This window comes from Prionailurus bengalensis, chromosome F2 (assembly GCF_016509475.1).
Source record: "Prionailurus bengalensis isolate Pbe53 chromosome F2, Fcat_Pben_1.1_paternal_pri, whole genome shotgun sequence".
In the NCBI taxonomy this organism is placed as follows: domain Eukaryota; kingdom Metazoa; phylum Chordata; class Mammalia; order Carnivora; family Felidae; genus Prionailurus; species Prionailurus bengalensis.
In genome coordinates this window covers 26,032,515-26,045,000 of record NC_057353.1, presented here as the reverse complement: position 1 = coordinate 26,045,000, position 12,486 = coordinate 26,032,515, and the positions used below count along the sequence as shown (strand labels likewise).

At 43.7% G+C, this 12,486-nt stretch overlaps 1 protein-coding gene across 4 annotated transcripts in view; it reads right to left on the bottom strand.

Annotated features, from left to right (window-relative positions):
* ZFHX4 (zinc finger homeobox 4) overlaps positions 1-12,486 on the bottom strand; it is a 185,234-nt gene that overhangs the window by 5,065 nt on the left and 167,683 nt on the right. For all 4 annotated transcript variants that reach the window (XM_043601231.1, XM_043601229.1, XM_043601232.1 and 1 more), the window contains exon 10: positions 6,522-11,951. In XM_043601231.1, coding sequence (XP_043457166.1) covers positions 6,522-11,951 — 5,430 coding nt within the window. The remainder of the gene's footprint in view (positions 1-6,521; positions 11,952-12,486) is intronic.

Here is a 12,486-nt window from a genome sequence, read left to right as displayed (position 1 = left end):
AAGTGCTCAGTAGGCAGACACGTGTGGGTTAGACTATGGCTCCCGTGGTAGTGGAAAAGACCTCTGCTGGGCTCAAGTACTCCGTCGAATGTAGTGGATAGTAATAACCTATTACAGAGCCATTTTTATGAGCTGGATAGTTGGGTGAGAAACTAAACCACAGCTCAGGAGAGGAAAGGGAATTGTAAAAGTCTGTGCCTTTCCTGAATATATTTTTTTAGAGGCAAATAAAGTTGACTGCAACAGGAACAGACTAGGAGCCTAATGGGTGGTGGTTTGTTCCCCAAGGAGGTAACGCTCACTACCAAACAATCAGAACAAGGGCTGTGATGGAGGCCTAACGGGTTGATGGAAGAACTAACCAGGAGAAGGTGAGTCAAGTTTAAATTATTAGTGTACAACTGTGGAGAAAATGATCATAGATTTAAGACAACCACCTTTTTAATATTGTTCAGTCTTGCCTCTATGCTAAATGCGACATTTGGGAGAAAGAAGAGAAAAGAAAAGAAAAAAAAAAGAAAAGAGAAGAGAAAAAAAGAAAAAGGAAAAGAAAAGAGGAAAGAAAGGAAGGGAGGGAGGAAGGGAGGACGGGAGGAAGGAAGGGGAAACAAAGGAAGAAAGAAAGGAAAACAAGTGATACAAAAACTGCATGCTTCTATTTCTTTAGCTAGGAAAAAAAAACTTTAATTAGACTTCTTCGCCCAGCTGAGAAAGCTTTCTTAGGCTTAACGTTCAAGATATGCTGAAGTCCTCAACATCACTCTCAACTTGACCCTAATCATTATCATATTACTGTCAATTAGCCTAGCTTCTTACTGGCTGCTCTTCTTTGTAACCTTACCACACCCAACCCTTCTCTGACTTGCTTTGGAATAATTTCTGTAGTTGCATCAGTGATAATCTCTAAGGAATTTCCATCATGTCAGAGAACAGTTTCCCGATATCCTCAATGGTAAGTGGGGACAGATGCTAAAAATTCCATTTTTTTTTTAAGTAAGAAAATTGAATCTGAAAGCTGTTAGGTGACTTGACAGAGAGAAATCTATGACTCAATGGGAGATGTGGTTTTGGGGAAACTAAATTTTATAGCTGCCACTCAAAGTTCCTGTCTAATTGAATTAATTTCAAAAGTTAAAAAATACAAATACTTAAAATGCAAAAGAAAGAAAGAAAGAAAGAAAGAAAGAAAGAAAGAAAGAAAGAGCTCCTTGAAAATAACATTGTATTCCAGGAGAAACTGATAGCAAGTATTTACATTTACAGAAGAATGGTTGTCACATTGGAAACACATTTAAATGAAAATGGTTTAAGATTTGTAGAGGAATGGTAGGAATGAATGAATGAATTCTTGAATCTTTAATCCAATTTGGTGTGATAGGCTTCTTAGGTTCCTGGGACAGAGACCAGCCCTAAGAACACTGTCAAGTAATGGAGTTGTTTGGGGGGCACCTAAACCCTCAAGTCCCTTACCTTCATTCCTACACTACTAGGCCTTGCTTCTTTCCACTTGCCTCTCTATAAAATTTGATTTGCAAGAAAAGAACCAAAGATTTGAATATACCTATTTCTGAAAAGGCTTGTTATACACTGGATTAAGTAATTTGGGGTTTCTCTCTGCCATCTATAGTATTCTGATTTCATGATATTCAATGCTATTTTCCATTTAACAGAAGATAATTCATTAAGTCAAAGGAATTAATATCTAATTATAGAATTTCAGGCCTGAGTGATTCAGGTGGAAGGAGCTTTATTAAGGACAGAAGAACCTTCCTTGCATTGCTAGAGTAATACTGTGTTGGTTGGTACTCAGCTTCTTTTGCCTACTCATGAAGCCAGCCTTAGTTTTAGGTCTAGCTCAACTAGACTTCATACTCAATTGCACCTCTCTCCACCTAACTGCTATTGCCCCCTACCTCTAAGAAAATTGCTGGCTTGCCTGTCTGACATGATAAAATTTAAGATGAGAAATTTTAAGGAACTAAAAGACTTAAAACAGCAGTGGTAGTTAGAAAACAAAATGGATCAATACTTGTGGACCCAGCCTTTCCCATCAGATGGGGTCTACGCATTCCTATCTAGAGATCATATAATGAAATGCCATGAAAATTTTTAGAAGACCATAATAGCAATCCTAACTCCTATAGTCAAAGACCAGCAGGGGTTTTCAGGAATTCAACATCTTGAGGAGTAATCTGAGTTAAATAATCGGCTATTAAGTAAAAATTTTAGAAGAGATGCAAATGAAGGGTAATGAACAACGAACATTGGGCCTACAGCAAAAATATAAGCTCGTAAAACAGGCCGTAGCCAACTGACGCATGAACATCGGAAACAGAAGAGAAAAACTGATACAGAATAAGTGGTAGTAACTATAAACTAAATGCATGTCTAATTTTCAAGTCCGTTACCAAGTTATAGTGCTCAAGATGTTTTGTTCCTGTTCCCTAACTCCTACTCCAGTTCTTTGAAATTTCGCTGAGAGATAAACATTTTTCTGCAGATAATCTCCTATTATCATTAGTTTGTTTGGTTTGATTCTTCTGAAACAGCTGCCTCTTCCTGAAAGTTATGCTTTTGGAAGAAAATACTTGCCTCACAATGAACTTAGATATAGTTATTTTTCCCAGGTTTCCTTGATCTAGGTTTCCCAGAGGGAAAATTTCTTTTTGAGGTGAAAATAAAACTTATTATGTATATGGGGCCAAAGATAATTGTGCTAAAATTACTCTTATCTAGATTTACCCCAAATGTGCTGGTAAATTATATTGAAGTATGAGAAAAATGCAAAAGGCATGTTCTAAAGTTCCATTTAAGGAAATTGAGTTAGACAGTATTTCCAAACACTAATGGAAGATATAAAAATTAGACACTGCTGAAAATGACAAAGTAAATAAGTTAAAAATAGAAAATCAAGTTATTTTTCTAATCATCTTGAGCAAAATGCCAAAGGAAGCCAACATCCTAAAGGACAAAATGTAAATTTTTCTATTTTTTTCTAGTTTTCTCATTTTTTTCTAATTTTTTCCAGGTATACAGGCATGTGCTTTTCTATTGCCACTTGCTCTTTTTGCATATGGTCATGATAGAAAAAGACAAATGTGGAATTTTTTTAAGCAGAAAATAATTAATTTTATTAGCAAATGAGTAATAGTGATTAGTAATACTGAAGAGAGGGTCGGAATATCATTCAGGAAATCATTCAGGAAACAGGCACGCATGATGTATATTATTCCTGAAAGAGCCTTCTTACGATCTTGAAAGACTAAATAATTTGAAGATTTGTTGGAAGCAAGGTAAGCATTAAAGCTGGTAAGCCAGAAGGGCCATTCCACCCAAAATAGAATAAAATGGGTGATGAAACGAGGTTGATAAACACTAAAACTGAACGTATGCATTGCAACTTAAATCAATTTTGGGGTGTAGCCTTTGGAATCAGACATTACTTTATGGCACATCTCATATTCCGTGGAGTTCCTTTTTAGTGATTTCTTCAGGATTAAAACCCTCAGGTTTGCCTTCAAAGGGATGGGGTATCTTAAAATGAAGCTTTTTCTATAGTGAAATCCCATTAATGTAGGCCCAAGATGAACACGTCATAAGCTCAAAGTTTGCTCATATATGTATTTCAAGCTGGTTGCAAGAGCCCAGGGCATGTGAGAAACACAGATATATTCTACTTAGGAAGTCATTTTCTCCTTTTGATTCCACTTAGCTGGTATGTCTACTTCTCCCATAAAGCGAGGGAGATTTTTGTTTGATGACAAATAACACAGTAGAAAGATGATGACAGAAAGATGGAGAACCCCACCTCCACCCTATGAGATAATTAAAGGATTCAGCATTACCCACCGCAGGTAAATTCGCCTAAAACTGATGTGAACTGTAAGTGGGGGAACTAAGGTTCTCAGACAGGGTCCTGCTGGTACCTCTGCTGTGTTAATGTTTAAAATCCATAGCAAACAAGAACAAATGCAAGAGAAGTTGCAAATTCTAGCAAGTATGTTCACGGACCTTTTCTCTTTGTAACACTCTCTGGTCTGTTTTGGCCCACGATTGAATAAGGCAACAAGTTCATAGCACCGGATTCCTCAGTTCCCCATGCGTTTATACTGCTCACGGAAGAGATGCCTCCAATATCCTTCTGCACCTCTGATACACACAGAGGCCACCTTTCCAGGGGGGAGGATGTAAATTATATTTATGGTGAGTTGAATGAGGAGAAAGGGTAGGCTATTTAAGTATTTCGTAAACATTTCTCTCCTCCCTTCTCACCTTCTCTCATATAGGCCCTCTGGGTACCGGTTTCAGAGTGACAAATCAGAAGGGTGGTCAGGGAAGCACCCGCTCTACAAGCAAGGCCTGTGATCCAGCGGAGAGAAAACAAGATGCTTTGGCTGTCGTATAGGGGGTAACTACACACTCAGCAGCCATCCAAACAGACTTGTAGATGAACACGGACACTTAAACTGTTCCTAGTGCGTGGAAAATATCAAATTATACTCTATTTTTCATAATACTTCATTTAATATTTTACATAACTGTAAATTTTACATTACTGCCCATAGGAGCTTTTCCACATCAGACATTATGTGGAAAAATCTCTATTTTACATAACTGATCCTAGGCGTTTTTCCACATAAGACCTTTTTCTATGTGTCAAAAATCACAGTGATATGTGACACAGGACTGGAAGACTAACACATTCGTATGCAAAAAAAAAAAAAATCAAGCACTGCATTATTCTTAAAACAATTACTTCTGCGGGCGCCCCGGTGGCTCAGTCAGTTGAGTGTCTGACTTGAGCTCAGGTCATGATCTCCCAGTTTGTGAGATTGAGCCCCACATTGGGCTCACTGCAGGCAGCAAGGAGCCTGCTTTGGATCCTCTGTCCCCTTCTCTCTCTGCCCCTCCCCTGCTTGCACTCTCTCACTCTCTCAAAAACAAATAAAACATTAAAAAAAAAACCCAATTATATTTGACTTAATTTAAATGTACAAACAAAACATGCAATTATAGCTCTCACATTTTAAGGCCCCAAGAATAACCCCCAGATAATTAAGCCCAAAATACTACTTAGAGGCAAAGTAGTTGGTATGATAGTTATGGAGAGTTACAGGGAGGGCCACTGCAGAATCGTTCTTGAGCACATTCCCATATGTGTAGATTGATTCTGCTTCTCTCCAATGCCAATTAGTCATTCGGGACGGGGGACCCAGAGGAGACAGCAGTTGGGCAAGGGGCCATTCGATATCATTGTTTTCATGTCTCCCAAGCTGAAAGTTAAAATAGGAGTATCTTCCCACAATCACATGGCAATTTTGGTTTTTATAAGAGAAAGATGAAATCGAAAAGTTTGAAATTTATGTAAAAGTCCAATTTGTGAAAATGAAAACAGTTCAGTGTGTTTTAGAAACTTTCTGGATTTGCAATGAGCTCATTCTAGATAATGTCAAAATGTCCTTGTAAAAAAGGAAGACATCGCTGTTTTTTCTTTGTTTTGTATGAAAAACATCACTGTGAATTTGAAAAATAAAACGTACTTTAAGGAAGAAATTATAAGAGGACCCTTTTGTTTCTGTTTTGCATAATATGTAATGTTTATATAATATATAAAACAGTGAGTTTGGCTGTGCGATTGCCTAGTGCACTACAGTCAAGCTTTTTCAACCCAATATAATTGGATGCCTATTCTTATTCGCAAAATCGAAACTGCGTAAGTTCTATTTCTCTTGATGAACACAGAATTGGGTTCATCATCTGGGGTTGCCTCAAACGACTTTACAGTTTAGTTATAACTTAATTATAGACTTGGGGTAGGGGTGGGGATAGAAAGTCATAGAGTTAATATCAATATATTTCTAAGGCTGTAAATTTACTTAAATAACAAGAAACGACTGATGCTACAAAAATAAAAATCTTATAGCAATGCTAAATTGCAAATTATCACAGAAGTCATATTTTTAGGAATTAAACTTTGAAGGTAAGTTTGTTATCTGTTAGGTGTAACGTAGGTGAATTCCTGTGTCTAGAAGACCTTGAAGTTTTGAACTTCCTGGTATTTAAGAAGAAAAAACAAAACAAAAAAACCCAAAAACCAAACAAAACTTTTCCTTGGAAAGAACATAAATTAAGATCCAAAATATGTATTATTTAATGCTTTGCTTTATTAATATGTATATCGAATATTATGCCACGTTTGTGCTAAAATGCCATTTGAAATCAGTATTAAAATGATTATAGAAAAAGAATACTTCTAAGACCTAAGGGTGTAATGATACAGATAATTAATGTATTTCTGAGACACTGCTATGACCCACCTAGTCTTTATTCTTCTGTATGCGTTCAGGTTGACTCACTTCCTGGTTCTTAATTATAGCCAGTAAAATATATATTTCAAATAATGTAAAGGTTTCACTTCCTGAAATGAAAAGAGACCCAGATGTACCCCATCCTTGGTCACCTGTGACTGGCTGCCTAATATTAACTTATTAATTAGTCTGACTCTCCTGGAAAGGACTTACTGTTTGAATTTTGTGGAAATCCAGGCAAGGAGGATGGACCATTCATTCCAGGGAGCAGAACCGGAGGGAGGCCGGGGAGTCCTGGGTAGGCCGCCGGCAGACTGATGCCATGGAGGGAGCCGCTGTCCATCATGCCTGGCTGCTGCACCGCTAAGCCCAGCACATCTGAAGCTTTCTTGATACGATCAAGTTCTTGCTGTGCCATCAGCTGTCGAACGGTGGTCGGAGCCAAGTAATCTTTCTCCCGATCGAGCTGGCTCCCCACGGTCTCCCTCACTTTTGAAATGTGCTGTTTGGAGAAAATATGATCTCTGATGGACAAGCGGGCAGAGTACTTCACCCCGCAGAGGGTACATTCCGGTTTGGTGCCTTCTGTTCCACTTTGATTAATCATGAAAGGCTTCCCTATGTTAATTTTAAACTTCTTTTCCTTTGCCCTTGCATTTTGGAACCACACCTGGACCACGCGTTTGGGCAGGCCAATCTCATTGCCTAACATCTCACATTCTTGCATGGTGGGAGTTCGGTAGTCACTGAAGCAAGCCTTGAGAACCTTGAGTTGAAGATTGCTCATTTGGGTTCTGAAACGCTTGTGACCTGGTCGATCGTTGCTTTTGGATTTAAAGGGATTGCTGGATCCAAAGGGATTCGGTGAACTCGGGTCTGCTATGCTGGATGTTTCGCTGCGGTCGGCATTGTCATCGGGGTCATCTGTGATATAAAAGCTTTGGTCGTGGTCGCCGTCCTTATCGTTGAAATGGATAGAGGGACTCGTGAGAGAGAAGAGAAATTTTTCATCGCAGACCTCCGTGGTGGGTGTGGTCGCGGGTTTTGGCAAAGCGTCCAGAGTTTTGGGCTCTTTAGGAGATAAAGCTGGCTTCACATCTCCGGAACTTCCCGTGGTGCTTTCCATCTCAGCGGTGCCCTCGTCGCCGGTGGTGGCGTCACTGATCGCTGTATTAATCGATGAAGTCTCATCAAAATCAGTTTTATTTTGATCATACCCTGCCTCAGCAGGAGGGGCATTTAAATTCTCTACATCCTCAGAACATTCTGCTTTAAAAGAGGAAGGGCTTAGAAGATTCTTCGGCGACAGCTCTGCGGTTTTGCTCACAGGCGTGGACACTGTGGAAGCCAATTCGTTCTCACTTGATAGATCCATTTTAGTTAGCGGCAGAGACGGATAATCAAAATAAATGTATTTCTGAGGGCTCTCTCCCCCATCTTCTGCTGATATCAAAGGGCTTGGTGGCAAGCTGTAACCCGCCTGCTTTCCTTCATTCCAGTGCCGAGAGCGGATGTGGCTTTCTAAGGCTGACTTTGCCTTGAACAGGGCTCGACAGAAAGGACACCGTTTGTGGGACTGTGCTGGGCCCACTGCCCGGAACTGGCCTTTCCTTTCTCGAGCTCGGGTGTTCTGGAACCAGACTTGCACAACCCGTTTCTTCAGCCCCACTTCACGTGCAATATGATCAAGCATTTTCCTGGTAGGGTTGGAATCCAGCAAGTACTTCTCATAGAGTATTTCCAGTTGTTCCGGGGTGATCGTGGTTCTCAAGCGTTTATCGCGGTGTTGGTCCTCACCGCTGTTCCCTCCCTCCTTTTCACTGCAAGCATTGTCCTCTTTGTCATCCAGTTTCCTTTTCAGGGAAGCAGCGACCGTCGCGGGCGCTGTAGTGTGGGAGGAGCCGGTCTGAGGTGGCATCTGTGCCAGAGAACCACTCAGCAGCTGTCCGGTCATCAGCGGGTTGTTGGGGTCGAATATCATGTAGGGCATATCCATGGGCCTTTCCAAGAATGGCGAGTGGAGGAATTGGTTTTGAGCAGCAAGGAAGTGCATGTGCTGGTGCTCCTGCCAGAGTTCCAGAGTGGGGAAGGCAACCGTACACTGATCACATTGGTATTGTAGTAACTGTGGAGGTAGACTGTTCTGGAGAGAAGTCATGGAAATCTGCAGTGGGCTGGAAGGGACCGGGGTCTGCGAGGCCGACGGAGGTCTTCCGACGAGTGGGGGTTGTTTCGGTGGCTGGGGCTGTGGCGGAGCTGCCGAGGCCTGGGGTGGGTCTGAGGAGGTTGACGCTGATGGCAGGGCTGGCTTGCTGCCTTGAGAAGGGGGAGAGGGGTCCCTCTGCTTTGGCTTTTCTGTGGGATATTCGGGTTTCGGAGAGGTCTTCTCCAGGTCCGGTTTGGGTGACGGGATCAAGGGGGTGCTCGTCCCAGAGCCAGAGCTCGCCGCAGGGGCAGCGGGGTTTTTGGCCGCGTCCGTCTGACCAGACGCTGTGCAGTGCTTATACACCACTTGATCGGTGGCATCCATGGAGTCTTCGGTTTGGCTCTCATCTTGGGCATCATCATCTTCATCCTTGTAACACTGCTTCTTCTGATGCGTAATCAAGTCAAAGATCCGGGGGAAAACCACATTGCACTTTTTACACTGGTACTGCATGTTGCTTGTTCGAATATACCGTTCGTTAGTGAGTTCCCTCTTCTCGTTGTCTTTCGTTTCTGCTTGGTTCTCGTAACTCTTGCGTGCTTTCTGACGAGCATTCTGGAACCACACGACAATCACCCGGGTGGGGAGATTGAGAACAGTGGAGAGTTGTTCTATTTCATCATCCTTTGGGTAAGCGTTTGTGTCAAAGAAGTCTTGGAGAACCCTAAGCTGGTAGTCGGTAAATCTCGTTCTAGAAGACCTTTTGCTGAACGACGCATCCGATTTGTAATGTTCTAAAGAGGAGGGCTGTGGATCAATTCGGATATCTTCCAAAACAGTTATGGGAGGGTTACTGAAGTTGTAGGGTGAATCCTTGTTTCGCTGCCGTTCCTTAAAAAGCGTATTTCGAAACCAGTGCTTGATAACTTTTTGAGAGAGGCCCGATTTCTCCGCCATTTCTTGGATCTGCTCTTCACTCGGGGAATTGTTGATGTCGAAGTAAGCCCTCAGGATTTTTAGCTGGTCGTCGGTAATTCTTGTCCGCGGGCGTTTGAACTGAGAATGCCTTAAGAAGTTGGGATCTATTCCGAGCTGCTGTTGGCAAAGCTGAGTGAGATCGGCAGACAGAGTGTCCATCTGGGGCAGCTGCAGGGCGAGCTGGGGAGGGAGTGCAGGGTGCTGCACGGGCTGCATCATAATGGAAGGAAAGAGTGGAAGGTCCAGAGAAACAGGCAGCTGGACCTGGGGGGGAGCCGAAGGGGGAGGGGGTGGGGGAGGGGGTGGGGGAGGGGGCGGGGGTGGTGGCGGAGGGGGAGTGGGTGGTGGTGCTTGCAGAGGAGTGGAAACCGTGCTTGGGAGTTTCACGGGACCCAAGGAAGAAGGCTGCGGAGGAGCTGGAGGCAGAGGAGGCGGGGGAGGTGGAGGAGGTGGCGTTTCTGGTGAAGATGGCGAAATTGGATACAGCTTGTCATAGGCCTCCCTGTACTGACGAGCAAATTTTTCTAGTGCTCCGTATGGAAAAAATTGCCCGTGGACATGTTCTTGGTGACTCTTCAAAATAAGAACATTGGAAAACAACTTGCCACACGTCCCGCATTCCAGTTTGTCAGTGTTTTCCCCTTCACCACTTTTGCCCTTCTTCTGTACCTTCTGCCTGTTTTCGTTGTACTGGATGACCAGTTCAAAACCAAAGTTTTCCAATAAAGCCTTGGCTGCATTTCCTCTGGCCCCCGAAGCTATTCGGGGCGGCGGGATGCAGGGTTCCGAGGATTTTTGCTTCTTGAGGTCTTTGCCTTCTTTGAGTCCTTCGCCTTCGCTGGAATATTCTTGCTTTGGCTTTTCTTGCTTTTCAGCAATCTCTTCTGCCTCCTTGTAAGACGGCCCGTCCTTCAGGACAGGGCAGTCTGAACTGGCTCCGCTCGTCTGCTCTTGTTTCAATAATTTGCTTGCTGCCTGCTGTTGCTGCTGTTGCTGCTGCTGCTGTTGCTGTTGCTGCTGTTGCTGCTGCTGCTGCTGCTGCTGCTTCTGGGGCTGCAGCTGGGGCTGGCTGGCCTGGTACTGTTGTGCTTGTTGCTGTAGTATTTGCAGTTGAGTTTGGCCAACGTGGTGCTGGGTTTGAATCTGCTGCTTCAAGTCTTCCAGCAAGGATCCAGCCATTCCTGTCATGCCGGGCATGCCAAACGTGGCCGAGCCGGGCAAGCCCAGATCTGGCCCCAAGCTGAACTCCGTCCCAGGGATGTAGAATGGGAAGAGAAACTGAGGCTGCTGAAACTGCAACAGAGCTTCTGGGGTCATAGGGAAATGAGGCAAAAAGGCAGGGTTTAGAAACTGAGGCTGAAAGAACGCGGCCTGCTGTTGTAACTCGTGCTGTAACTGCATCTGGATTTGTGCTGGTGACTGCAGTGGGTGATGGGTAGGCTGGGCAGAGATCAATTCCGGAGTTTGCTTTTTATTTAATTCTTTGGCATCTAAGTGGGCATCTTTGCTGCTTACTGTCGCTAAACTCATGGAATCTAGCATCCCTTGGCCGGGACTACTGTTGGCCGCCATGCCGTGCCCACCAGCCACGTGGCCGCTCGGCTCCAGCTTGGCAGCCCTCGCCTTCGTCTGGTGGAGCACGGACCTCATATGGATTTCCAGTGTTGAGCTTTGGCTGTACGCAACATTGCAGATGCTGCACTTATAGGGTTTGTTATCTGTGCTGCTGTTGGTTTCTTGCGGAACAGGACTGGAGGCTTCCTGCAAAACCTTCTTCAACTTATGCAGATGAGAAACTGAATTATAATGGACCAAGAGAATGTTCTTTTGGGTGAACGACTCTTTACACACTGTACATTTATACGGGCGGGATGGATCCAGGAATTTTTCCATCGTAAAATTTGGCCCTTTTCTAAAAGGTAAGGTCCGCTTTGGTTCGGAGCCCATGTCATCAGGAATAGAGCTACTGTCGCTTCCTACGGGACTTGCCTTCCCTTCGTGGTCCACCTCATACTCTCTCTCCATTTCCTGCTCCAGGGCATGGTCGTCCTGTGCCATAGGTTCGCTCTCCGCCCAAAGTTCACCATTCACGGGCAAGGAGGCATACAGCTGCTGAAGTTCAGCTTCACTCAGCTCGGGGTGGCCTGCTTCCAAGTGTTTTTTTAAAGCCTGGAATGTACGGAAACTACGCTGGCAGAGATTACACATCGTCGCAGCCCGAATCGCGTGATACTGGGAATGTATCTGAAGCTTCTGCATAGTCTTGAAAGCCAGACTGCAGTGGTTACAGCGATACTTATAAACGTGGCGGTCCGACACCGAGAGTGGTTGCCTTTTTTGCTGCTCACTCAGCTGGTCTTGGAGAGCGTCAGGGACTTTCACATCCTTACTGCTATTTTTATTCCAGTCTGACACTTCCATGGGTTCTTTAGTTGGTTTCTGCTCCTCACTCTTTATTTCCACACTAGCCTTTGAATCGTCAAGACCTGCCGCACTTTTGTCATCCACTGGACTCTCGCCTGTGTAGAAGAAAGCACAAATAGGTCGCTTACCGGAAGAAAGCCTACTGCTTAAATGCCAGTGAATATCGTTAGGTGGGAACCTCTAAAGATTTCCGCTTAGTTGATTCTTTGAAGAAATATTTACTGAGCAACTGCTATGTGCCAAGCACTGTGCTTGGTGCCGAGCATGAACAAGAAATCACCCCCGACCTCAGGGAATTTCAGGAGAGGAAAAAAGGCAAGTCAAAGGTAATTACAGTATGCTGCAATCAGCATGATATCAAGGGCCGTAACCTCAGTGTTCAGGAATTAGGACACACAGACTATTCTTGGTCATCGACACTTAAGTCCCCCGAGGGCAGTAACAGATGAACAGATAGATCCAAAATATGCCTTGGAAAATGTTACTCTTGGAAACACCACAGTTTTTTCCCTCTATGCTTAAAAACAAACAAACAAACAAACAAAAACCTTTGATAGTAACAATCCTGGATCGTCCCCACAAATGCGTGCCCCTGAGCGTGTTTTCCCCTAGATCTTGCTCCCAGGCTGG